This window comes from Lepidochelys kempii, chromosome 7 (genome assembly GCF_965140285.1).
Source record: "Lepidochelys kempii isolate rLepKem1 chromosome 7, rLepKem1.hap1, whole genome shotgun sequence".
Classification (NCBI taxonomy): domain Eukaryota; kingdom Metazoa; phylum Chordata; order Testudines; family Cheloniidae; genus Lepidochelys; species Lepidochelys kempii.
The window spans coordinates 32133189-32160951 of NC_136386.1; the positions used below are offsets into that span (position 1 = coordinate 32133189).

At 46.2% G+C, this 27763-nt stretch overlaps 1 protein-coding gene across 2 annotated transcripts; it reads left to right on the forward strand.

Moving 5' to 3' along the window:
* The first annotated feature begins 1215 nt into the window (after positions 1–1215).
* LOC140914331 (pre-mRNA-processing factor 39) lies at positions 1216–27703 on the forward strand. Of its 2 annotated transcripts, none has more exons than XM_073351872.1 (14): positions 1216–1361; positions 7182–7495; positions 9014–9139; positions 11601–11719; positions 12110–12277; positions 14322–14586; positions 15459–15566; positions 16386–16550; positions 17631–17757; positions 19288–19556; positions 21340–21524; positions 23018–23092; positions 24811–24964; positions 27107–27703. In XM_073351872.1, the coding sequence occupies exons 1-14, from the start codon at positions 1250–1252 to the stop codon at positions 27167–27169; spliced, it is 2250 nt and encodes a 749-aa protein (XP_073207973.1). In that variant the 5' UTR covers positions 1216–1249; the 3' UTR covers positions 27170–27703. The 2 variants fall into 2 exon arrangements, with proteins under 2 accessions (XP_073207973.1, XP_073207974.1); XM_073351873.1 differs by having other exon boundaries at positions 14322–14511.
* Positions 27704–27763: the final 60 nt, after the last annotated feature.

Genomic DNA, 27763 nt, shown 5'->3' on the forward strand with positions numbered 1-27763 from the left:
CACTGCGGTAAGTCAACCTACACTAAGCAACTCCAGCTCTGTGAATAATGTTGCTGGAGTTGACGTACCTTAGGTCGAGTTATTGCGGGGTCGTTGGGGCAGAGAACGGGTTGACTAGAGAGCGACCTGCTGTTGCTATGGTGGATCTTCACTAGACCTGCTAAATCGACTGCTGGTGGATGATCACTTTAGATAAGCTATTACCAGCAGGACAGTGGGGTGGGAGGGGGTATTGTTTCATATTCTCTGTGTGTATATAAAGTCTGCTGCAGTTTCCACGGTATGCATCCGATGAAGTGAGCTGTAGCTCACGAAAGCTCATGCTCAAATAAATTGGTTAGTCTCTAAGGTGCCACAAGTACTCCTTTTCTTTTTGCGAATACAGACTAACACGGCTGTTACTCTGAAATCAATCCCAGCTGTAGTGTAGACATAGCCTTAGAGACTTGGTGAAAGACAGGATAAAGTTCATCTTCTTTACTTCTCCTGCAGACTACATGCAGAGACTTCACGCAGTAGCAAGGGAGTCCATCAGCCACCTGATTGATTGGCCCTTCTAGATCTTCTTTAGCCAGGCCTCTATGGTTCCCTTTTGTCTTCTAATCTTAAGAGTAGGGCTGGTGCCATGGGACTCCGGTTGGCACTTGACCCGTTCTTCCTCCCCCTCTATGGCACAGACTTGTCCGCTGAGAGGAAGCTCTCTGGCCCCTCCTCAAGGCCTCTGCTCAGCTGAAAAGCCTCTTTGCCGCCCTAGCTCCTCTTCCACCAGCTCCCTATGGTTCCGCCATATAGCACGGAGCCCGAGAGCGGGTTAGGGCAGGGGTTCTCAAACTGGGGGTCGGGACCCCTCAGGGGCTCACGAGGTTATTACATGGGGGGGGTTGCGAGCTGTCAACCTCCACCCCAAATCCCACTTTGCCTCCAGCATGTATAATGGTGTTAAATATATAAAGAAGTGGTTTTAACTTATGGGGGGTCTACACTCAGAGGCTGGCTATGTGAGAGCGGTCACCAGTACAAAAGTTTAAAAGCTACTGGATTAGGGAGTCGCTCAACTCCCCGTCTGCCAGGTCTCTAGGGTCTCGGTGGGCGTCCCGAACCGGTGATGGGCCGCTCCAGGTTGTTTCCCGCTACGCTCTCTAGTTTCCTGTACTACGCCGGCGGACGACCCATCCCCATCCGGGTCCTTGTGGCGGGCGCGTGCGCACTGCTGGCTCAGTTGGTGGCGCCGTAGTAGCTGCGAGACAAGATGGCGGCTGAGGGGCTGGAGGCGGCGGGGAGCTCAAGCTGTGGCGGAGCCGGGACCGAGAGGGCCCTCGGCGGGGGAAGCGAGAGGGGGGAGAGCGGCCTGGACATTGGCGGTGAGAGCGGGAAAGGGGGGCTGCTCGGGGTCCGGCTGGGAGAAGTCCCCGGCCAAGCTGCTCCCCGAGGGTGGGGGAGTTCCTTTACGGGGTGACCCTTGCTTGTGGGAGGAAGGACCCGGCTGGGGGGGATCCCCTTGGCGTGCAGGGAGTCCTGGAAGAGAGTTGGCCCCCGGGGTCTCTCTCTGGAGGGGGGGAGGAGTTCTTGGTATGGGGTTGGTGGAAGGAGGGAGACTTTCGGGAAGAGCGAGTGTGTCCCCTTGGGGACAGGGGGAAGAGGAAGGCCAGGAGCCTGGCTGGGGGGTGGTTCCCACTGGGCGGTGGAGGGGTCTCTCTGGGGCTAGGGGAGCAAAGTGCTCCGAGAGGTGAGGGCCTCCTGGGGATTGGGGGAGGAGGGATTCTTCAGGGGGATTCCCCGGGGGAAGGTACTTCTGGGATAGGACCTGGTGGGAGAGAACTGCTGGAGCTGAGGAAGACCCCTCTGCAATGGGACCTATGGTGTTGTTGGTGGAGGGGGGGAATGCTGTAGCATGGTTGAGAGGGGAAAGGGTGGGGTGCTTCCTGGGCTGAGGAGGTGCACCTCAAAAGGGATCACTGTATTGGGATGATCCCTGATGTATGGCCTTCTCTGGGGAGGTGGAGGGTTTGGTATCTCTTGCTGGTCTAACTCTGCCAGCTGGATTAGTCTGAACCGTTAACTTCTTATGGGATAAATCTGTTGGCAGGCTGGTTACACAGCAGGGAAACTGGAGTTGGTTCCTTTCTGGGTTGCATATAGATAGCGGACCTGTGTGTGGTTCTTTTGGAGGCCATAGGACTGATGAGTTCACCTTCTTCATTGTCTGATACTATGAAATGGCAATGCTTAATGGTTAGAGACTCCTGGGTTCTATTCCTGGTTTTGGGGAGGATCTAGGGGAGAGAGCAGGGGAAGCCAGAATCCCTGAATTCTATTCTCGGCTCTGAGATGGGGAATGATTCCTAGCAGTGAGTGTAGGAAATTGGGAGCCTGGTCTCTTGAGTTCTACTCCTCTCCCTAACTTCATTTATGGTGTAGATGTAGAGCATATTGCTTCACTTTTGTGTTTTTTTCCCCATCGTCTCTCAGTGCAGTGGATTTTGCCCTGTGGGGCACCGTTTGAAGTATTCACACAAAAAATGCAATTTTTGACTGATGACCCAGACAGAGACATGCTCCAGATTTAAGGCAGTGGGGCCTAGGTTTTCATGCAGATACTTTGCTTGTGAGTAGTTTTTCTTCCTGCCATGGTCTGCTTGGAATTCATTCCTTAGTTTATAAAGTACAGGAGTACTTTTGGCACCTTAGAGACTAACAAATTTATTAGAGCATAAGCTTTCGTGGGCTACAGCACACTTCATCAGATGCATAGAATGGAACATATAGTAAGAAGGTATATACACACACACAGATAAGTTGCCATACAAACTGAGAGAGGCTAATTAGTTAGGATGAGCTGTTATCAGCAGGAGAAAAGAACTTTTATAGTGATAATCAAGATGTCTAAATAGACAAAAAGAAAATGCATCCGATGAAGTGAGCTGTAGCTCACGAAAGCTTGTGCTTAAATAAATTTGTTAGTGTCTAAGGTGCTACAAGTACTCCTTTTCTTTTTGCGAATACAGACTAACACGGCTGCTCCTGTGAAACCTGCCATTTAGACAGTTGACAAGAAGGTGTGAGGATACTTAACATGGGGAAATAGATTCAATATGTGTAATGACCCAGCCACTCCGAGTCTCTGTTCAAACCCAAGTTAATGCCGTCTAGTTTGCATATTAATTCAAGGTCAGCAGTTTCTCATTGGAGTCTGTTTTTGAAGCTTTTCTGTTGCAAAATTGCCACCCTTAAACCTTTTACTGAGTGGCCAGAGAGGTTGAAGTGTTCTCCTACTGGTTTTTGAATGTTATGATTCCTGATGTCAGATTTGTGTCCATTTATTCTTTTGCATAGAGACTGTCTGGTTTGGCCAATGTACATGGCAGAGGGGCATTGCTGGCACATGATGGCATATATCACATTGGTAGATGTGCAGGTGAACGAGCCCCTGATGGCGTGGCTAATGTGATTAGGTCCTGTGATGGTGTCACTTGAATAAATATGTGGACAGAGTTGGCATCAGGCTTTGTTGCAAGGATAGTTTTCTGGGTTAGTGTGTTTGTTGTGTGGTGAAATCATGATTTCAACAATTTCCATCCCACCATCAACCTCAGCCTAGACCAGTCCACAAAAGCGGTCCATTTCCTGGACATTACTGTGCTAATAGGCGATGGTCACATAAACACCACCCTATACAAGAAACCTACTGACCGCTATACTTACCTACATGCCTCCAGCTTCCATCCAGGACACACCTTACGATCCATTGTCTACAGCCAAGCTCTAAGATACAGCTGCATTTGTTCCAATTCCTCAGACAGAGACAAACACCTACAAGATCTCTATCAAGCATTCTTAGAACTACAATACCCACCTGCTGAAGTGAAAAAACAGATTGACAGAGCCAGAAGAGTACCCAGAAGTCACCTACTACAGGACAGGCCCAACAAAGAAAATAACAGAACACCACTAGCTGTCACCTTCTGCCCCCAACTAAAACTTCTCCAACGCATCATCACAGATTTACAACCTATCCTGAAAAATGATCCCTCACTCTCACAGATCTCGGGAGACAGACCAGTCCTCGCTTACAGGCAGTCCCCCAACCTGAAGCAAATACTCTCCAGCAACCACACACCACACAACAAACACACTAACCCAGAAAACTATCCTTGCAACAAAGCCCGATGCCAACTCTGTCCACATATTTATTCAAGTGACACCATCACAGGACCTAATCACATTAGCCACGCCATCAGGGGCTCGTTCACCTGCACATCTACCAATGTGATATATGCCATCATGTGCCAGCAATGCCCCTCTGCCATGTACATTGGCCAAACCAGACAGTCTCTATGCAAAAGAATAAATGGACACAAATCTGACATCAGGAATCATAACATTCAAAAACCAGTAGGAGAACACTTCAACCTCTCTGGCCACTCAGTAAAAGGTTTAAGGGTGGCAATTTTGCAACAGAAAAGCTTCAAAAACAGACTCCAATGAGAAACTGCTGACCTTGAATTAATATGCAAACTAGACGGCATTAACTTGGGTTTGAACAGAGACTCGGAGTGGCTGGGTCATTACACATATTGAATCTATTTCCCCATGTTAAGTATCCTCACACCTTCTTGTCAGCTGTCTAAATGGGCCATCTTGATTATCACTACAAAAGTTTTTTTTTCTCCTGCTGATAATAGCTCATCTTAACTAATTAGCCTCTCACAGTTTGTATGGCAATTTCCAACTTATCTGTATGTGTTTATATATCTTCTTACTATATGTTCCATTCTATGCATCCGATGAAGTGTGCTGTAGCCCACGAAAGCTTATGCTCTAATAAATTTGTTAGTCTCTAAGGTGCCACAAGTACTCCTGTTCTTTTTGCAGATACGGACTAACAAGGCTGCTACTCTGAAACCTAGTTTATAAAGTGTGTTCTAAGTGGGAGAGACTCATTAGCTAGCTTTGCTGACAGAGATGGATTTCAACAAAGATATTTGGTGGGATGCTTGTATGAAGACGACTCACTTTCTAAAATGCTGTCATATATTGGGTACTTATTGGAGTGGGGGCATTTGACATCTTTGGTGCTTTATCACAGAGCAAAACCTTGCCTCTTAAAAATGTAACCCATTTAGGTTCTACCTTACCTACAGGTGTGGGGATAGGCTCAAAACTTTAAAATTAGTGACTATTCAGAGGGCTGTGACACCCAAGTTTGAGTTTAGTCGATTTCCCAGAGACGCCAGGGACTGCATGAACCAGGGAGACTGAACACCTTTGGAGCTAGCTTCTGTGTAAGGGCTGAAGTATGTTGATAGGGTGAGGCAGCTTGCCCTGCTACAGCCCCTGGTGACACCTGATCTGTGGAGAATTGGAGAACCTAGGCTATGTCTTTGCTACAGACTTCTGCTGGCACAGCTCTGTTGGTCAGGGGTTGTGAAGAGGTGCAATCCCCAAATGGCCTAGTTGCACCCGGCAGAACTCCTATACTGGCAGAACGGTACTTTTACTTGTATACGGTAGTGTTTTTTGTTTGGGGGTTTGAAATAAGCTAGACCATAACAGTGCAGCTTTGCTGGCCTAAGCTGCATCCACGCTAGGAGCCCTTTGTTGGCATAGTATACTGGGATAGCTGTACTGGGGAAATGTTCCTAGGGCCTTAGTCTCCGGGGTTGTCAAGCTAGCACCTTTCACTGGAACTAATTTTGCAACAAAATGTAGGAAAAGCTAATTGGAAAAATTAGGCTCCTAGGAGTTGCCAAACTGTTTCAGAGCAGTGTCTAGTCCAGTATTATGTCTTTGATACTTGTCAGTACTAGCTGTTTCAGAGGAAGATGCAAGAAATTGTATAGAAGGCAATTGAGAAATACAACAAAGCAATTTGGTTTGCATCTTCACCGTGCTACTCATAACCTTCCTCATCCATGCTCCCCTTCTGTATAACACTTTAGGTATACATTCCTTGGGTAGGAATGTTGGACTGGTAGAACTCAAGAAACCTGGGTTCAGTTCCTTGTGCAATCACAAACTCGTGTGTGATCTAGGGCAAGTCACTTAATAGAACCTGTTCTTCAGTAAAATGGGGATAATTAGTTCCTTACCTCACATGGTTGTTTTGAAAGATAAAAAGCCCCCATTAAGATTATGAGATGCTTAGATACTATTGTGATGAGGACCATATAAGTACATAGAACTCTTGTGTCCCCACCTCATAATCTTACCCACCCATCCTTAGTCTAATGCTCTGGGGAATAGCTTTTTCTTTCTTAACCACATTACTTGCTCCCGTTTCAGTACAAATAAGAGAATGAAGTAGTTTCCAACACCAAAGAAACATTACATTCCTTCCCAGTTTACTCAAGAGCTGTAGTTTGTATATTAATTTTCTTTCCCAAATATTGCCTGGTAGTAAGGTGTGTGTTAATTACAGAATGACTTTCCAGTAATCCGTGTTGTGAAGTTAATGATGATATGCCAGATCACTTTGGAGTCTGCTTTCTCCTCTCCCTCTTAGCAAATGTAGGATTGCTTTCTGCAATATATTCTCAAGGGCTTTGACCATCCAGTTTTTGGTGGCTCAAGCAATGAGGCTTTTACCACTGATTCTTTTACAATCTGAATTTCTCCTCATTAGAAGATGATTCTAGATATTCAGGTATATAGCCTGAAGTTTTTGCTCTGTTCAGTTCTGTCCTGATGCTCCTATTTAGATCACTTTGGGCCCTCTGGTCCTTCTCATGTAAGACAATTGATGGCTGCCTCAGAAAGAGAAAGAAACTTACCCTATGGGCAGGTTATTACATAATTATCCACTGCAGGGGTTTCTTGCATTTTCCCATCAATCATCCTGTAGTGTTTGGAGACAGGATATCAATCTAGGTCTGGTGTGGTTCTGACTTCGGTGTTTACACCTCTCAGAAGAACTATCCAATGTCATGGACATGGTATAGGTATATGAAGTGAAACAAGATTGCGGAGGCTTGTCTTTTTTATTTTATCTGCTCCAAGATAAAAGCAGAATTAAAGGGGCACACACCTTGACACATGCTGGGTAATGAATGTATGTCAGGGAATGTTGACACAACTGATACAATATTTCACTGGTGCATATGCTTAAAAGACGGTAATCTTTGCAGCAAGATAGAGAAACCCAAGATAGATCCCTCACCTCCTCACTGATCTTGATGCTGTAGGTCCCAACCAAGACTTGCTCCCAAAACCGCCAAGTGACAGTACCAGTAAGCAGGAAGACACCAAAGCAGCGCAAGGGTGCAATGGAGTTAACGCCGAAGCCAACGTGTCAGGGCTCAAGGACCCGTGTGCAAATGAAGAGAACTGTCAATATCCTGCCTCCGAGGAAGAACGTGCAGCAGTGGCTACCCCTGTGGCAGCGGAAGAAGTCTCCCTCTCATACCCTCTGGAGTTTGAGAAGTACTGGAAGGCAGCTCAGGAGAATCCTCATGACTTCACGGCATGGACCGAACTGCTGCAATATGTGGAACAAGAGGTAGGGAGTGAACTTTCTTGGTGCATGGGGCTGTTAATTTGTCTACTGCATTTGCTTTTTAACAGTGGCGCAGGTGCCACAAGCTTGTGAAGTTTATAATTCTACAAAAAAGTAGCAACTCCTTTAATTTAGAAAAAAAGGAATGTGTTGTCTAATAGTTAGAGCAGGGTCCTGTGCAGAGAGGACTTCTGGGATCTGTTTCCAGGTTTGGGAGAAGAGTGGGGTCCAATGGTTAAAGCAGTGTGGAGGGTGGGAGTAAGGACTTCTGTATTCTATTCCCAGCTTTCAGAGGGGAGTGGGATTGAATGGTTAGCGCAGCAGATGGCTAAGGGACAGGACTGCTAGGTTCTGTTTCCAACTCTGCCACTAACTTGTTTTGTGACAGTTCACCTATCTGTGTCTGTTTTCCCATTTGTAAGATGAGTCACTTATGTGCAGCACTTTTGCTTCACCCTAATTACAAGCCATTTTAAGGTCTGACTAATTTAGCCCTGCCACAAACAGATGCAACTTCATTGAAGTCTCTGGTATTGCACCTGGTTTGTCAAGGGTTAGATTTGTTCTAGCCCCTTTGATTAATTTTAATAGGATAATTCTTAAATAGGTATTGCAAGTTTCAGTACTAATTAGTGAGAGATTTAATGCAAGGACCTTGCAGATCTTCAGATGAAAGATCAAATTGCCACCTGAAAGAGCATTATACAAGGGATAATTTGGAAGAGCCTAAGGCTCACTGCAAATTGGAGTTTCCCTTTGAAAGTGGTGTGGTAACATAGTATTTAGACACCCACAGCTTATTGTATTGTAAACCCAAATTAGGGTTTGTCAAGTGCTAAGTAAGAGCAACATGTTCTTGTTCGAAAACTTTCAGTCAAAACTGTTTTTCAATGGAAATTGGAGGTTTGATTAAATGAAACTTTTTGAGAAGTGTCTGCTGTCTATGGAATTTTTTTTTTTGCTTTCTCTCCCCCCCCCCCCCCAAAAAAAACACGTGCCGCCGCGCCACTCCTCCTCCCCCCCCCCCCCCCCCCGGCAAATCACCAACCTTGCTTGAAAACCAGAAACCTTTCAGCAGAAAACCCAAGTGTTTAATTTCTGAAGTGCACCTGTAGTGTCTCATGGAAGTTGTGGTTCGGAGCTGGACAATATCTTCTGTGATTCACTGCATTAATGCAGCTGCCATGATGCACAGTGTCCCATCACAAAGAGGGGGAGACTCCAGTGCATCATGGGAGTTGTAGTGTGACTAAGGGAGCCCATTCTATGGGGGAGAATGGGAGCATGGGACACCTGAACTACAACTCCAGTGAGGCACCACAGTTACATTTCAGAATTGAAACACTTAAATTTTCAGCCAAAAACATGATATTTTGTGGGGGGGGTGGAGGGACCCTTGTTTTCCTACCAGCTCTATTTGTAAGGCTGCTTTGGGGCTGGCAGGGTTTGGTTTCCAGCTCTCCCAGTTCCAGGGCTCTTCACACATGCTCATTCCCCTCCTGCTGCCCTCCCTCTATACAGAATCACATCTTTGCAGCACGAAAAGCCTTCGACGCCTTTTTTGCTCGCTACCCTTACTGCTACGGCTACTGGAAGAAGTATGCAGACATGGAGAGGCGCTTCGACTTCAGCAAGGAGACAGAGGAGGTAGGGAGGAGAATTATTGGGATTTCTTTGTGCTGTGCTACAGCAGCCCTTCCAAGGTTGATTACCCCAGTGACTAAGTCCTTGTTGAATGGACCAAATGCGATAGGGCCAGGAGTTCTTCACAAAGCCTGTGCAAAAGTCCCTCTTGGTGTCTGTCACAGGTGACTTGGTAATTATATAGCAGGAATGCATTGTTTCAGCCGATAAGCAATTATCTTTGAGAGCTCATGGAGGATGGGTGAAGTCCCGGAGGACTGATGAAGGGCAAACATAGCACCTGTCTTTAAAAAGGGAGAAATTATAGACCAATCAGCCTAACTTTGATTTGGAATTATAGACCAATGTGGAATTACAGACTCTGGAATTATAGACCAATCAGCCTAACTTTGATACCCAAAAAGATATTGGAACAAATTAAACAGTCGGTTTATAAGCACCTAGAGGATAATAGGATGTTAAGTAACAGCCAACATGGATTCCTCAAGAACAAATTATGCCAAAACAAACTAATTTCTTTCTTTGACAAGGTAATTGGCCTAGTGGATAGGAGAGAAATCAGCAGATGTGATCTGCTGAATATGTCTGAACTTTAGTAAGACTTTCAACATATTCCTACATGACAGTTTCATAGGCAAACTAGGGGAAAATGCTCTACTATATGGTGGGTGCATAATTGGCTGAAAGACTGTGTTTAGTTTCTGTTCTCAAAGAGTAGTTACGAATGGTTATGATTTGGATGATGCAGTGGAGAGTATGCTTATAACAATTAGAGAATGACACCAAGCTGGGAAGGGTTGCAAGCACTTTGGACTGGATTAGATTCAAAATGCCCTTGATACATTGAAGAAGTGGTCTAAAATCAATAGGATGAAATTCAAGAAGGGCAACTGTAAAGTACCACTCTTAGTAAGGAAAAATCAAACACACAACTATAAAATGTGGAATAACTGGCGAGGCAGAAAAGAATCTGGGGGTTAAAGTGGATCACAAATCAAATACGAGTCAGTAGTGTGATGCTGTTGCAAAAATGGCAAATGTTGTTCTGGGATGTGTTAACAGGAATGATGTATATAAAATGCAGGAGGTAATTGCTCTGCTGTACTCAACAGTTGTGTGGCCTCAGCTGGAGTACTGTGACTGATTTTTGGCACCACACTTTAAAAAAAGATATGGCCAAAATGGAGAGAGTCCAGAGGAGAGCAACAAAAACAAGAGGTTTAGAAAGACATGACTGAAAATAAAAAGTTAAAAATATTGAGCATGTTTAGTCTAGAGAAGAGAAGACTGAGGGGAGACATAACAATCTTCAAATATGTACAAGATTGTTATAAAGAGGAGAGCAAGCCATAGTTTTCTATGTCTACTGAAGATAGGACAAGAAGTAATTCCCTTAGTTTGCAACAAGGGAGAGCTAGATATTAAAGAAAACGTACTAACTCTAAAGATAGTTAAGCTCTGGAACAGATGATTTAAGGAGGTTGTAGAATCCCCGTTCTTGGAGGTTTTTTGGAGCAGATCAGACCAACACCTGTCAGGGATGGTCGGTGGGGGTGGACTAGATGACCTCCTGAGTCCCTTCCAGTCCTATTTTTTTTATTATTGCCTCCTTTGGTGCTGTGCTGGTTTCCCAGGAGCTGGTGGCCAATAAGGTGCTCTTCCCTGGGACTGGTCTTGCACAGTTCCTGAATTAACTGCACCTCTGACCCCCCTCATCTCCTCAAAGGCACCACACTTAGGTGTCAGGCCTCCAGCAGTCCCCTTTCTCAGGATGAAATACCACAATTCTCTCTCTCCAGACCAGGTCCTTAGGTGCAGACCCCTGCAATTTACTGGATTGCCTCAGTTGGTCTGTCTTCAGTTACATGCAGTTCTCAATGTCAGAATTATCCAGTCCCCAGCCAGTTTTCGTAAAGCAAAGTACCAGTTATTCACAACAAAAGCTTATATGCATGTCTTGTTTACCAGGTGGTCACCTTTCTTTCATGTGGATACCATGGCAGGTCTAAAAATACTTGGGGTCTTCTCATGCAGTCTGGTTGTATCGGTAAACGTCTCATGCCTGTCAGTTATTGAATGGTTTATGACCATATCTCAGGTCGGGGTTGTTATTTTGTGCTGCTTCAAGTCCTTTGTCTGCTAAGGCCTCTGAGTCAGGTCAGAGCAGTCTGTGTGCTTTTTTCCCCAAGAGGTTGAATCTTCAAAAGACTTTAGCTGCATTGTTTCAGTATTAGGAATTTGCATTAGTTACCCCACTTCCTTTAGTTATTGGAGGAAGCATTCTGTACCTTACCCTTTTAGTTAGGAATATAATTGCTAATGATCACATACAGATACATACAGTACTATGAAATCAGTCTAATAGTCTTTGAATATACCACAGCATCTTTCACATAGGTCAGATGGGTGGGAGCATTATGAAGCTTCTTTTTGTTTGTCATTGTCAGAACCTTTTGCTCTGCAGGTGTTCGAACGAGGGCTGCAGTCTATCCCCCTCAGCATGGACCTCTGGATTCATTACATCTCTTACCTACAGGCCACCTTAGATATGAACCTTCCTGAGTCCATACAGAAGATCCACAGGTACATAACCAGAACATTGAAAACACAGGACAACACTGTGTAAGGCATTAGGGGAGACTGTAATATTGGCTGGGTCAGTGAGCTACGAGAAGATCCAGGGATCTTGCTTTCTTTGGGGTGGCTGTTTGTACTGCAGTGGTGCCTAGAGGTCAAGCAAGATCGGTGCCCCATAATGTGGTGCACTGTACAGACATATAGGGAGAGCGAGTCTTTGCCCCAAAAATGCATACAGTCTAAATAGACAAGACAATGGGGTGGAGAGGAAACAGAGGGGAAGCAACCTGCCCATGGGATGAGAATAAAACTCAGATCTCCTGAATGCCAGTCCAGTGCCCCACCCGTTAGATCATGTTGCCTTTCTTGTTAATGGATGTTCTTTCTCTCTTACAGTGTGTTTGAATCAGCCGTGGCTGCCGCAGGAATGGACTTCCGCTCAGACAAACTGTGGGAGATGTATGTGGAGTGGGAGAAGGAGCAAGGTGACCTGAAGGCCATCACAACCATTTATGACCGAGTGCTCTCCACACCAACCCAGCTGTACAGCCACCACTGGGAAAAGTAAGTCTCCTTCAGGATGAAACAAGTCTCTGAGTCTCGGCAACAACCACCACAGTTTGGCAGTGATTGGTTCACTATTGGTGGTCTTTGCAGAGAGGCTAAGTGTTGACTAGGGGTAGGCCATCTAAACTGACCTTCCCTCTTTTCCCTAGAGGGGGTGTGTTTGCAGGATAGCATAAGAGAAACTCACATTGCTGGTACTCTGTCTGAACATAGAAATTAGGCTTAATAAAGGAGTGACCGGTTGAAATTCTCTGCTCTGTGTTATACAGGAGGTCAGGCTAGATGATCTAATGATCCCTTCTGGTCTTAAACTTTGTGAATTATCAGACTGGATCACCCCCAAGGTCTAGTTCAATATCCTGTCTGCAACAGTGGTCCATCCCAGGTGCTTCAAAAGAAGGCATAAAAAGACCCAGATTAGCAGACATGGAATAATCGGGTCCCCACATTTAGACTGCTGCTGATGTCTAATAGTTAGAGATTGGTTTAACCCCTGAAGCATGAGGTTTAATGTTCCTTCCATAATATTTGTCATTAGTTATTACAACTCTGGATTTTCTTGATGTCCATATAAGTATCCATTCTCTCTTTTAATCTGGTGGAGTTATTGGCCTATTCTGTAGATGGAGAACTACCCTTTCTATGGCTCAGTGTGGAACTTACTACTGAGGTTAAATTCACACAAAAAATTCACAAAAATTTATCTTTTGCAACATGTAAATCATCCCAGATTTTGTGGGACAACCCCCTGCACGTCCTTCTCCCAAATTGCTCAGTTCCTAGCTGTAGAAGTCGATTGTCGTCATTTTCTGTAAGGCAGATTTTCCCATTCCTGCAACATCTGAGTGCCTCACAATCTTTTAATGGCCTCGCAATTTGCGTCCCTCTCCCCCAAGTGAGGTAGGGTGGAACTGTTATCCCATCCTACAGATGGGGAGCTGAGAGACTAAGTGACTTGCCTAGGTTCACACAGGAACTCTGAGGGAGCAGACAATAGAACCCAGGTCTCAGGCTAGTGCCCTGACTGCTGGATAATCCTTCCTCTACCCACTTGCTGCCAATTTGAGTAGTTGAGCTGTGGAATTCTGTGACAGGACATTGGAGGCAGAGAGCTTAGTAAATCTGGGGAAAGGATTAAACATGCTTAGTGATTCTTCATCTTCAAGGCATGAGCTGATTGCTAACTGGTTCAGAGAGGGAGGTGGGGAGTATATGTTTTCACATATATCTATACATGCAGTGTAGTATCAAACTGTTATGCATTAAGGAGTTGTACATTTTCCTCTGGAGCACCCTGCACTGTTTACTCTGAGCAAGAGACCACACTGTCCATCTGATCGGATACAGCAGATGCTGGGCTGCTCTGATACAACTGGAGGTGAAGATGAGAGATGCAAGATGGCTCAGTGGTTAGGGTGCTAGCCTGGGACTGGGAGACCTGGCTGAGTTCCCAGCTCTGCCAGCAAGAGTACATGTACCCAAGCTAGCTAGATCAGAGCTAGCTCATTGAGTAAGAGTAGATAAGCTCTGGCAGCAAGGGTTAGTCCCACCCACCTGGGATCCTGGGGGCATACTCAGGTGGCCACCACCCATGCTTCTGTGGCTTCACTGTTATTGTTACTTGAGCTGGCTTTGATCTACCTGGATCACCTCCTGATTGCAGTGTAGACCTCTCCTTAGTCTCTCTCTGCCCGAGTTCCCTATCTGTAACGTAGGGCTAATAGCACTGTCTTACTTCACAGGAGTGTTGCAAAGATAAATCCATTAAAAATTGTGAGGTGTTCTGATACTGTGGTAATGACCTAAGAAAAACGACATAAAAATTGGTGCAGATGCCTCCAAATTAGCTTGCTGTATAAAATACGATGGCTGAGTGGGACACCACTTCAGGCAGACAGGTGACCTGATTGGGTACAGCAGTTCCTCTGTTTTAGACTCTCCTAAGCAGTTTGAATGACCAGGTTTAAAGGGCCTCCTCACTCTGACTTGAGTGGGCTTTGGTATCCATCATCAGCTGTTGTTCCTTCCTTCCATGCCTCAGGTTCAAGGAACACGTGATGAGCAACTCCCCCAAAGACATCCTGTCTGCAGAGGAGCTGCTCTGGTTGCAATCCAAGATCACCACGGAGACAGTACAGAAAAGTGTGGAGACAGAGGTGGAGGAGGTGCCACCTGGGGAAGACCTGCCTCCGGGGGTGGAAGTAAAGCCAGAAACAGGAGCTGATGCCCAGGTACCACGCTTCTCAGCCTCCTACCCAAATGATGCAGACTTTGACAGTTATTCTGAGCTGACATCTGCTGTCAGGGTGGGTATTGTTGTTGTTTGTTGTTTGTGTTATGGTAGCACAGAGAGGCCCTAACCAATGTTGGGGGTGGGGCCTATTCTGCAGGGTGCTGGACAAACACTTAGTGAAAGAGTCCCTGCCCCCCCAAGAAGTTAGAATCTAAATAGACAAAGGGTAGGGGGTGAAATGGAGACAAAGACAGGAGAAGGGACTCTTCCAGGGTGTCACAGTGGTAAATGACAGCCAGGAATAGTAGTCCAGTCTCTCCTGATTCCCAGTCCGGTGCAGTATTCACTCTTGAATAGACCTGGAGAGATTGCTGTAGAATTGACTATTCTTCCCCCATCAAGAGCCTGCTCTATGTTGCATTGCATCTTATAGACTGCCCCGTGCAATCTGAAATTTCCTCAGTTTTTGTATGCGAAGTCCTGCACAGTACTCAAGGTTTTCACTTTAGAGCGTTTTCCCATCCTGGAGAACTGCAGGAATTGGTGGTAGTGACCTCAGCGTGGATCACTTATTGCTGTGAGCCTTTGCCTTCATAACCCAGCATGGTGGAAGGGATTAAGATGTGAAACATAGATCATTGTTACTAAAGATGCCCTGGCAGTTCTTGTCAAAGACAGCATGTGATCCTCCCTCTCCTGGACATATTCCAACATATTCCAGCTATGTGCTGGCTCCCTGAAATTCCCCCCCTTTCAATTTCATTTGAATTAAGGAGTCTACTTCACTGACTTTCTTAAATTGTTAGGCAGCATGGCTGTGTTCCACCTCGGGGCAGCCATGTTCAGTGATCCTTTCACACATGACTTCTTAAGATCTAAATGAGATGGAAGATGCTATAGAAACATAAGGTTATCACCATCTCTTTGCACTGGTTCGTCTTCCAGGGAGACCTGGACCAGGACAAGATCCGGGAGCTCGTTATCTCCATCCGGCAGCAAGTGTACACCCAGAATGAGGCAGAAGTCAGCAAGCGCTGGAACTTTGAGGAAGGGGTAGGTAACCATGGACTCCACTGTAGGCAAGGCTCCACGGCATGGGCTACGTGCTTAGCAGCATCCACTGTCTGAGCAGATACCCCAGTCCCTATGTGCAGAAGCCTCAGATTCTGTTTGGTGAAGAGGAAATAATGTGCATGTTTTGGTAGAAATTCACAGAAGCTCTTGTGGGTTCTCTGTTTCGCACAGGCCATCTCTTATGGAGAGATAGAAAGCCAGAGGTGATGGCTCAGTGCTGTAAGTATTAGGTTAGACATACCTAGACTTCCCCCGGTGGAATCACTCCTTCATCCTTCTAGAAGCAGCAACGCTGAACATGGAGCTGTAGTCGGGGGCTTCTAGTCATGGAGCCTTAACCTGAGCGCCTCTCTTTACATGGACATAAGATTTCACAGCGCTCTTTGTAAGGGAGATATCTGGCCAAAATTTTCTTCCCTTGCTGCTGTGTACTGGGGGTTTCTCATCTCACGCCCCCAAAGGTGGCTGCATTTGCTGCCTGGGTAGCATTTAGCAAACTATAGGGAGATAGATGAGGGATGTACCATTATGGTGCCCCTCCATTAGCTCCTCTCTGGGTTGAATGCTGCTCTGAATGTCTGCTCTACAGTGTAGTATCTTTATTGTAACATCGAAGGATCCTAGTGAGGGCTCCATTGTACAAGGCACTGTAAAACTAAATGCAATACCTGCCCCTAAGAACTCACTCTCTAGATTAGCTGTCCCCCACTCTGTGACTGAGCCTGCTTCCTCTGCAGCCCCCCTCCTGTCTATCTTGCAAATCTCTCTTTATTCCTCCCCATTCCAAACATTTTGCAGATCAAGAGGCCATACTTTCATGTCAAGCCACTGGAAAGAGCACAGCTGAAGAACTGGCGCGACTACCTGGACTACGAGATTACCAATGGCTCCCACGAGCGCACCATTGTGCTCTTTGAGCGCTGCGTCATTGCCTGTGCCCTCTACGAGGAGTTCTGGATCAAGGTGAGCCCCTTCCCACTTCCCCCTGGGGGTTGCTCCGCATATCTGAATCCTGCTGACTTCATGCTGAAGATGGGCGGCGCTACTCCCCTCCTCCCCACACACTCCTCCATCTCTGCTCCTAAGGCAGTTAAGAGGATGCTGTAAAAAATATCCTCAATGGCTGTGTGGTGTCTTAGCCATGGAAGATGGATCTGTTAGTTTACCGTATTTCGTCATTCACAGAAGACAGGCAGGAGATAAGCCAAAGCCTCGTTGCAGTCCCAAATGTTCAACAATGCCATGACTAGGAGGGTGGATTGGCTTTGGATGGAGGTAGCAGGCCTTGGGAGGATTTGTGTCCCTATTCTGCAGCTGATAAGAGCAAATTTTAACTTGAATACCCCTGCTGCTTTTTTAAAAAATGGCTGTGGGTAAAGGGGGGAGCATCTGTTAAATCCCCAGGGCACACTGGCCTACAGGGCTTAGCAAGCCCACCCCTTGGGACAGCAGCTCAGAGCTGGAACAGAATGGTTGGATGCAGTCTTTTGTTTCACTGGTTTAAAGTAGATTGGCTTCACCCTCTAGCACTTAAGCAGGGGTTTAGTAATTCTGCTCCCCTTTAGCATTGGGCAGAGTCCCCTAGCTCTTGGACTAAGCCAGCAGCATCTTGCAGGGGTGGGGGTATTAACTGCCCCCTGGGAATCAGAGAGTTAATTCTGCACCAGGGCATGAGATCCCTCTCCCCACCCTGGCTGCTGCCCACATTACTTGTGCAGTCAGCACGAGTTCAAGTGGTGCTCTCTTATGGATTTCCAAACGTTTCATTTATTTTTTTTATTCTGCATGTATATTGTGGAGCAAAATTCTAACACCCTTCTTTTAAATTCCGTTGCTGCTTTTTATCTGCCCGTGTTTCCTACCTGCCTAAGAGGGTGCAGGAAATTCTGAAGAGAGGTGTGTTAAGCCCCTTAACGTGAGTGCACCATAACCTTCTCAATACAAGCTGATGTAGCAGACTTTCATACATTCTATGCCACAGGAAGTGGGCAACCTTAACGCATCCATGTCCTCTTTGTATCCCCCCGACCCCTTCTAATCTAGTACACGAAATACCTTGAGAACCACACTGTGGCTGGGGCCAGGAGTGTCTTCCAACGAGCTTGTGGCTACCACCTCCCCAGGAAGCCCAACATCCACCTCCTGTGGGCTGCATTTGAAGAGAAGCAAGGTCAGAGGAAACTTACCCTATCTGCACCTCTCTGCTGATCTGCTGGCCTGAGAAGCCCTTGGTTAGCTGGAAGTTGACTTTACTAAGCAGTTCAATAGTGGGGGAGGTGACAGAGTTTTTCATTGACATTTCACGTAGCCACCCAACCCTTTTTGTGTGTGTTCACAACCAGCCTGCTCAGTAACTCTTTGAAAGATTGAGGCCAAATCTTAAGGGGCAGACATGACTGGTTCAGTTCTGGATTCTAAAGTTAGCTCTTCGTGTGCTAGTCTCCGCCAGAATGCTTAGCGGACAATAGAATCTGGGAATGCTGGGCTAAGATTTTCAAAATCAGCTAGTGAGTTTTGAGTGCCCAGCGTGACACCTGATGTTTTCTTAGAGGTTGAGTGCTTAGCAATTTGAAAATCTAGGCTCCTTTAAGATGTTTCAAGTTGAGCAAAATCACTAGTCATTTCTGTAAATCTTGGCTCTGGCTCGCTTTTCTGTAAACTCACATGTAAGTTGGGTGCTTGTCTTCAAAGCTCCAGCAGAGAAGAGCCACAAAAATGATTCAAGAGTTGGAAAAAATTATTTACAGAGACTTAAGGAGCTCAGTCTCTTTAGCTTATCAAAAAGATCAAGAAGTGACTTAATTATGGGTGGGGGGGGAGAAATACTGGATACTTAAAGGGCTCTTTAGCCTACTGTACTTCTGTACAGTATTTCTTTGCCACCATGTACAGGTGAGGTTCCTCTTCCCGGCCAATTGGGGATTCAGGGACCTGGCTGAAACTGTCAAACTCGTTGGAGTTTGGAAACTACTGGAGAAAGGCAGAACAAGAACCAATGGCTGGAAGTTAAAGCCAGACGAATTCCAATTAGAAATAAGGCATGTTTTTGACAGGATGATTAACAATCAGAACACACTCCCTAGGGAAGTGGTGGATTCTCCATCTCTTGAGGTCTTTAAATGAAGGCTGGATGTCTTCCTGGGAGATACTTCAGTCAATTATAAGCGGGTGCGCTCCACACAGGGGGAACTGGTTGGTTCTCCAGTCTATATTATACAGAAGGTCAGACTAGATGATCTAATAGTCTCTTCTGGCCTTAATCTGTGAACTGCTGCCTAGTAAGGGACATACAGAAACCTAGGAGCTTCTTGGCCGGAAACCCTTTGCTTTAGCTGTGTCCATGTGTTTAAAATGTGTTCTTGTCCGATTTATTTTGATTTCAATTGCAAATATTGGCCTGTACCATGTTTAAATTGCAAAGCCAAGACCATGATGTGTATCCGTGATGGTGCGCTATCCCCTTCAGTCTTTACAGGCTTAAAGCGGAGGTTAGATGATTTGGAAAATGCCGCTAAACCCTTTAAGCCCCCTAGTGTGGTAAGTTTTTTGCCTTTGAAACGAGTGAGACTCTCGTACAACATAGATTTAAAGCAAAATAAATATAGCCTCTAAATTCACAGAGCACCACATGTGCTTGCCATGCTGCCTGCCTTCACTGCCACTGTCACCTCTTTCTCTCTCCCCTCCCGCATCTGTGCAGGAGACCTGGAGGAGGCACGTCGCATCTTGAAGTCTTATGAGGAGTCCATCCCAGGGCTGGCTATGGTTCGGCTGCGGAGAGTGAGCCTGGAGCGGCGACACGGCAACCTGGAGGCAGCTGAGGCTCTGCTGCAGGAAGCCATACGGGACAATGAGGGGATGCCCCTGGCTTCATTCTATGCCATCAAGCTGGCCCGACAGGTGCTGAAAGTGCAGAAGAATCTAATAAAGGCTCGGAAGGTTCTCATGGAAGCGCTAGAGAAAGACCCGGTGAGATTTTGGGAAGGGGAGGGTGATGCTCCCAAGAAGACAATGCATTAGGGTTTCTTGGTGAGATAGTGTCTCTGTCCAGGAGGGAACAGATGCTGTGGAAGACTGTTCTGCATAATTGCATATTTTTATTAGTATATTGATTGCATCTAGGCTCCAGCTAAGATTGAGGGGGTGCTAGGCACTACACGCAGATCTTGACCAAGATTGTGGGCCATCCTTCTGTGATGCTGGGCACTGCACAGGCACTTAGTGAGAGAGAATCCCTCCCCGAAGAGCTCACAGGCTAAGTAGTCAAGCTTAGTGAGGAGTATCACATTGTCTAGAGTGACTCATGACTCTGAGTGCCAACCTCAAGGCAGACACCCCAAATTGGTGGTGTTTTCTGTAATTAAATTTCACCAACCCAGTAACAAATGTGAACTCCTAGATCATTATAACGGTCTTACCATGGAGTCAGACGGTCCCCTTAGACTCTACAGTCTATCTTGCCACTCAGACAAACTGGACTTAGTGCTAATTGGTCACTTACCCCAAAAATCACACCACATTTAGGTTGCTTCCAGTCCCAAGAGACCACTCAACCCCAGATCAGTTGGTACCCTAGATCTTACACCACAGACAACGCCTATAGCCAGTCCTTTAATAAACTGTTTAAAGGGTTATTAACTAGGCAAAAGAAATAAGTTATTTACAGGTTAAAGCAAACAAACTTACACACAGATGTTACCAGGTAAATCCTAAGAGTGACAGACTTTCAGTCATGTGTCAATTCAAAGTGTCTTTCAGGGCGGACCCAGGAGGCAGACCCTGGGGATCTCTGGCTTCAGTTTAGAGTCTCTGCCCCTGTCAGAGTTCAACAGCCAAAAAGATGGAAAATTTTCCCATGACTGTTTTCTTTACTTCGTTCAGCTTCCAAATCCCCAGGACAAGCTTTCATAGAGTCTAAACACTAAATACATTCTTATAAGACTAATGAGTAAAATGAACATACAGGTGAACTGGTCTGGTTTCCAGCTATGAGTTTGTTGGTTCTTAGCTTATGCCTACAGCCTGGGCAGCAGTAGGCACCTGTGGCCTGCCAGTGTCACAAGAGGAACTGAGGCACTGAGAAAGGAAAGGATGTGCCTGTGATGGCAGAGCAGGGAATAGAACCCAGGTATCCTTATTCCCAGTGCTCCAGTCACTAAACCACACTTCTGCCTGACTCTTGGAGTGGCCCATTCAAACAACTTTAATATGAGAGCAGTCAGGTTGAGGGTTTATGGGGGTGTGGGGTGTGATAAGCAAGGATCAAAGGGCAACAACCAACTATTAGCCATTTTGGCTTCTGTTAGTGACAGGGTCCTGGCTGAATTCCAGGTTGGACCAGTCCATTCTGCCTTATTGAATCTACTTTCCTCCTCCCCACACACACACACTCACACTTGCAACTCAGTGTGGGATTCTTTTGCTTCTTGTACTAAATCGTAGTGTGGTATTTTTGTGCGGCTCAACAGCTATTGCACTGCAGTCCAGAGGCAGCTACATTTTAGTAGGGCAGGAGGGAGTCCCATACGTAGATGATGAAGCACTTCAGGATGAAAGGAGCTGGGGAATTTTTGAGTGCAGAAGAGATCACCCCATAATTCTTGGAGCTGAGGGACATTCATCCTTGGTCCTAAGAATGAAGACCAAAGCAGGGAGATTTCAATAAGACTTCCCCGGTGCCTTCTGAACATGCCTTTTCCACCTGGGCCAATCACCACATTTCTCATCTCTCCCTCTCCCCTATGTCACACAGGAAAATGCAAAGCTCTACACCAACCTCCTGGAGATAGAGTTCAGCGCCGATGTCAGGCAGAATGAAGGCAACACCATGAACTGCTTTGAGAGAGCGCTGAGCAGTGGCCTCCCTGAGGAGACCAAGATTGTCTTCTCACAGCGCAGAGTGGAGTTCCTTGAGGACTTTGGGTCCAGCATACACAGGTAAGAGAACACCCTGTCTGCATGGGGCTGGTTCTGTTCCCTCACCTCTTGGGTACAAAAAGTCAGATAATACAGTAACTCCTTGCTTAATGTTGTAGTTATGTTCTTGAAAAATGCAACTTTAAGTGAAACAATGTTAAGTGAATCCAATTGCCCCATAAGAATTAATGTAAATGGGGGAGGGGGGTCGTTTAGGTTCCAGGGAAATGTTTTTCGCCAGACAAAACATATACAGTATAAGTTTTAAACAATTTAATACTGTATTCAGCAATGGTGATTGTGAAGCTTGGTTGAGGTGGTGAAGACAGAGGGAGAAAGAAGGTGGATCATCCAGCTGCTCCTCTTGCTGTTCTTTCCAACGTACCGGGGGGTGGTCAACCACCATCTCTGCCCCAGGCCCTGCTCCACCCCTGAGCGCACCATGTCCTTGCTCCTTCCCCTTCCTCCCCCCAGCCTCCTGAACGCCGCAAAACAGCTGATTGCTGCAGGCGGGAGACGCAGGGAGGGAGGGGGAGTTGCTGATCTGTGGGGCCGCCAGAGGGGGGCTGCCGGCCCACCCTGGTTCCAAGCCCCCACGGCCAAACAAGCAGACTTTACACAACTTTAAATGAGTATGTTCTCTAATAGATCAGTGATGTAACAACATTAACTGGGGTGACGTTAAGTGAGGAGTTACTGTACCTAACTCTTCTACAATGCTTTTAATCAGTAGTGCCCAAAGCTGGCTGGTATCGTTATCCCCGTTTTACATATGGGGGAACAGAAGCATTGATTGTGGAAGTGACTTGCCCAAGTTCACCCAAAAGGCCAGTGGTAGAGCTGGTAATAGAACCAAGATTCCCTGCCTCCCCGCCCAGAGTACCGTCCACTAGGCCTCACTGCCTCCCATCCCAGTGCCCGCAGAGGGGGGTATTCCTGGGGCTCTTCTTCTCTGGTGAAAGGTACCTGATGGATGGCTCTAAAGAATTAAGCCCTTTATTCTTGCGCCCAGAATCCTCTAGCCTGGAACTGACTTTGGGTTAATTGCATCCACAAACGTCAGATCGGTCACAGGGTGACTAACGCCAGCCCCTTGCCCTTGAATTACCACTAGGGACAGTAGTTGAGACTTGATGGCCTAATCTTCCATCTTTCAAATCTACCAATAAGGGAGCCAATCATTCGTTCATAGGTTATAAAGCCAGAAGGAACCACAAATCTGACCAACTGCTCAACAGGCCAGTGGTGGTGGAATGAGTTCAGCAGGAGTAAAATACCCATCTTGTTGGGGGTAAAGACTTGGCTCAAGTGGTTGGAGTTTAGCATGCCACTTCTATTCCCACCTCTGCTAAGGAGCACCAAGGGCCAAAGGAAGCTTGGGGCAAAACAAAGCACTTTCAAAGTTAGAGGCGGAAAGCTTTCTATTCTCACCAGTGCAAACTTCGGTAAAATCACTGAAACACACACAGGAAGTTCTCCTGTTCTTGACCATCTTTCCCCTTTTGTCTTCCCAGCTTGCTGACAGCGTATGATGAACACCAGAAGTTCCTCAAACACCAGATGACCAGGAAAAGAGCCCCTGAGAATGGGTAAGGCACAGATGCTACCAGATTTTAAACAGCCTCTCATACATTGGGAAGTGTCATGAATAGAGAGGAGGGTCAGAATATTATATAAGAAGAACTACATCGGGATGGCCAAACTTACTGACCCTCCGAGCTAAATATGACAATCTTCAGACGTTTGAGAGCCAGAGAATGCCTCCCGGGGCTTGGGGCTTCAGCCCCGCTCTTGTTGAAGTGCCAAGAAGAAGTTGAAGTGCCACTAGGTGCACCCCACGGCGCTGAAACCCCAAGAACCCCTCCCCGCTGGTCAGAAGCCAGAGACGATGCTTGGGGGTTGGGATATGGGATCATACCTACCCCCGCGCGCATCCTTTCCCTCCCAAGGAGCGCTGCTGCTTATGCTGCTGCAGAGCTAAAGCAGCAGCCCCTCCCCGCAGCTCCCATCTGTTTGCTACTGCCTCTCCATGTGGAGCTAACACCTCGGAGCTGCGGGAAGGGGTTTCTGAGGGTAAGGGGGGGGCCATGCCTGGGGTGTGTGACTCAAGCTGTTGCGGAGGGCGGGGGAGGAAGAACTTTTAAATTGTGACCCCAACTCTCTGCAGGCACCTTTGGCAGAAGCCCTTAGCCCCACCACCCTGCTGCAGGGCAGAAGCCCAGAGCTCTCCCCTCAGCTTGGTAGGTAGAGAATAGGGGGGAAATTGGTGGGCTCAGTGAGCCACACTTTAACTGTAAAAGAGCCGCATGTGGCTCGCAAGCTACAGTTTGGCCATCCCTGAACTAGAAGATCTTGAGGACTGGAGTAATAGAAATGGGATGAAATGTAATAGTACAAAGTACAAGGTTGTGCACTTAGAAACTAATAATTTCTGCTATAAGATGGGTGCTCATCAATTGGAAATGAGGAGGAAAAGATGCCAGTGTATTAGTCAGAATACAGAATTACTGAGAGCAACCAATGTGATGCAGCCATGTGAAGGGCAAATGCAATCCTATCAAGTGAGAGATTTCTAGTAGAGATAGGGAAGTAATAATGCCATTGGACAAGGCATTTGTAAGACTTCATCTGGAAAACTGTGTACAAGCCTGATCATCTGTGTTCAAGAAAGATGAAGCCAAAGTGGAATGTGTGCAGAGAAGGGCTCCTAGGATGACGGGAATGGAGAACCAGTCTTATGAGCGAAGGCTGAAAGAACTGGGCTTGTCTAACGTGGCAAAATGAAGGCTGAGATGAGATCTGATGGCTCTCTATAAATAGACTGGAAGATAAACCTCAGGGAGGGAGAAGAGCTGTCGAGGCTAAAGGCTGGAAATTAGAAGGGTACTAACAATCAGAGGATTGATATTGTGGAACAGTCTGCCAGTAGAGGCAGTGGGTGGGGGCAGAGTAGTTTGAAGATGGCCCTTCATAAGTTTATAAACAGGATTGTAACTTGAGGTTGCCTGTGATAGCATGGATTGGATTTGACACAGGAGGTTCCTCCCACTCCTGATTGCTTTATGGTGCACCAGAGCTGTCAGTATCTAATCTTGAATGCCACCTTGCTCAGTTAAGACTTCTGCTTGCCAACTGTTGTTCACAGACTAAGCAGCATTTTTGATGATAGACATCCTTAATGAATTAATGCTCACCTCAGACAAGGAGGTGCTGTGTACCATACTGGGTTTCCTCTCTCTGATTCCAGACCCCTCTAGGTCCTGTGCTATGAACTGAGTTATTGATTGCATTTTAAATTTTTTCCCAGCTGCACTGATGAACCAGAAGACAAAAAGCTGAGAGCTGAGGACTCTCCTGGGATGGTCAACCCTGCGGTCACTACTGCAGGCATCGCACCACTGATGGGTGGAGATATGAGTACCAATCCAGCAGCCGCTTATAACTACAGCACCTGGTATCAGGTCAGCATTGTGGCACTAATATGGTGTTCTGAGCCCTGTATTTTAATACCTCTGGCAGGATTGAAATAAATGTGTGTGACATGTTCCCATGTCCATACCCTGTTATAGCAGAACAGCAGCTCTGCTATAGTTCAGGTTGCGAGTTGCTTAATGGTTAAGATGATTGCTGCATGGTAACTCAGATTATCTTAAAACTTGCTGTGTTTTCTGGGGATGTGGGGATAGGGTTAGTGGGTCAGTGCTGGATGTTGAACAGCGGAGAAGTAGGCTGTGTTACAGAGGTGCTGAGGGATTATTTAAAAAAACAAAACAAAAAGAGGAAATTAAACGCCTAAAAATGTCAAGGTTGCCTTAGTGGTGTCTTGGGCCCTTCCAGAATTTGGAGAGTGGCTAAGTTTAAACCACAGAACACCAGGAAATGAAGAGTTAGGGTACATCCCTTGTCCTTCCCCACAAAGCAACCTTAAATCTGCCCTCTTTGAGCAATGCTCTACCATGCCAATAACACCCATACTAGCACTGTCCCTTCACAGATGCTACAGAGCACATGAGCACTGTAGAACCCAGTCTAATGCCACCTTTTTGCTAAGGCAATCCTTGCATTTAGGTCAGGTGTGGTGAACAAGAGGTACTTACACTCAAACACGACCTACTCCACACAAACCATTCAGCCTTGCTAAATTTTACCTCCCCTTCACCCTTGCCGTGAGGATTCTTTCTGAGACATTGCCTTCGTTTACCCCTCACAAAGCCTTAAAGACCACAGACTACACCAGAATCCCTTTGACAAGACGACACCCTGATGTACCTCTGTTGACACAACGTGCAGAACTCAGCTCTGAAAAGGGGCATACTTAATCCCTCAAGGTACATGTGCACCTCTCATATCAGAGTAACAGGTCTGCAAAGATGCTCCAACCAATCTCTCCACCATTCATTCAGCTACATCTAACACTGAACGCAGGTGGTGTGCATACAAATAAATGCTGGAATTTGGATTTCTGGAAAACACAATGGCACTTTCTCTTAGAACTTTCTTGTATCTACTTATTGTAGATTCATAGCTTTTAAGACAAGCAATGAAAATTGGATTTTCTAGTCTGACCACTTGTATAACACAAGCCACAGAATTTCAGCCAGTTACTTCTATATTGAGCCCAATAACTTGTGGTTGACTAAAGAATCCAGTCTGGATTTGAAGACCTGAAGATATGGAAAATCCACTATTTCTCTTTGTAATTTTATTCTTCACCGCATCCATTCCCAGGAGCTATTGCCAGCTGAGGAGTAGTGGGCAGAGTTACGTTCGCATTGCATATGTGCCTTAGTTCTGTAGTTTCTGGTTTTAAACGGTTTTTGGTTAGTGTCTCTGCACATTCTGGAAGAGCACAAGGCAGGGCTGGGCAACCTGAACTGTGTGTTAACAAAGTTCTGGGGTCTTTAATAAAGAAGAGAGTGTGGTCTGGTGATCGGATCAAAGGGCTGGGGTTCAGGATTCCTGGGTTCTATTCCTAGCTTGGAAAGTTTTCTGGTGGTTAGCAGGAGGGCTAACTCTCAGCCCCTCTGTGTTCTAGTCCCAGTTCTGGAAGGGGAATGAGCTTTTGTGGCTAGAACAGGAAGTCAGGACTCTCATGTTTTATTCCCACCTCTACCATTGACTCACTGACCTCCTGTTCTCATCCCAGTTTTATTTGCCTATGGGATTCGCTCCACAATTACACATTCTTAGCCTTCATAAGATGTAAACTTCCCTGCTCCAGCCCCAATAACTGATTGGTGTTAGTAAGGAAGCTCCCCTAAGGGTAGATGATCCCATGATAGTTTCTGACAGCAGGGCAGCTACTGCAGGATATGGGACTAGATGAATGGTTGGTCTGATCCAGTATGGCAGACTCTTCACTTTCCTATCCTCATCCAGTGTTACTGTGAGCTGTTTAGAGTGGTTATATTGAACTCCAGAGATGGATGAAGTGCTTCCTTTATGTATAGTGTTTGGATCCTTTGGGTTAAGGGTGCTGTAGAAATGTAATTCTTTATGATGGCCTCACTGTCAAAGGAATTTCCTTGGTGCTGGGGGAGAAGTTAGTCTCATGCTTCACCCCACTCTGATAATAACTAATACCTCTTCTGTTTCAAATGTAGAACTACGGCGTCTACGGGTATCAAAATCCATGGAACTACAGCCAATATTACTCTCAGAGCTGAAAGTGACACCGTGTGAGATGCGTGACCAGTTCTAAAGATCAAGGAGCAGCCACTTTACACTTGCTTCCAAGAAAACAAGAAGTGAAAGGAAAGTGGCTGTTGACTGTTTGTAAGAGAGGGAAACTGAACTGCCTTGTTAAAAAGCCCCATTTCTCCTCTCATTGCAGTGAGCTGCCCTAACTCCTTCCTTAGCCCACATTATGAACCGGGTTAGATCATGTCTGGCCTTCACCTCCAATGGCAGCCAGGGTGGGCACTGCCTCTTTGCACTGAACTGATCTCTTTTAGATGGAAATGTCTAAGAATCCCTTCCTGTATACAGTGAACTCAAACTGGCCTCACTGCAACACAATGGGGATCCAAAAGCTGAACTCATTTGGCAGCAGCAACAAAGGAATGATCCCTTATTGGAGCTCATAGAGCAGAACTTTTTTTTTTTATTAACTTTATTGCAACAGTCACCCAGGGAAGGGTCATTTTGTAAACTTTTCCTGTACATTTCATGTGGTATAAATAAACGTGCAATTAATCAGACATTGTTCTTCAGCGCAGCAGAGGTTGGAGTTTTGTTCATTTTCATGGGGAAGTTATAGT

Coding starts and splice junctions, on each gene's coding strand:
- LOC140914331 (XM_073351872.1), top strand. CDS start 1,250: ATGGCGGCTGAGGGGCTGGAGGCGGCGGGGAGCTCAAGCTGTGGCGGA. Junction 17,758..19,287: donor TGCATTTGAAGAGAAGCAAG/GTCAGAGGAAAC, acceptor GCATCTGTGCAG/GAGACCTGGAGGAGGCACGT. Junction 24,965..27,106: donor ACTACAGCACCTGGTATCAG/GTCAGCATTGTG, acceptor TTTCAAATGTAG/AACTACGGCGTCTACGGGTA.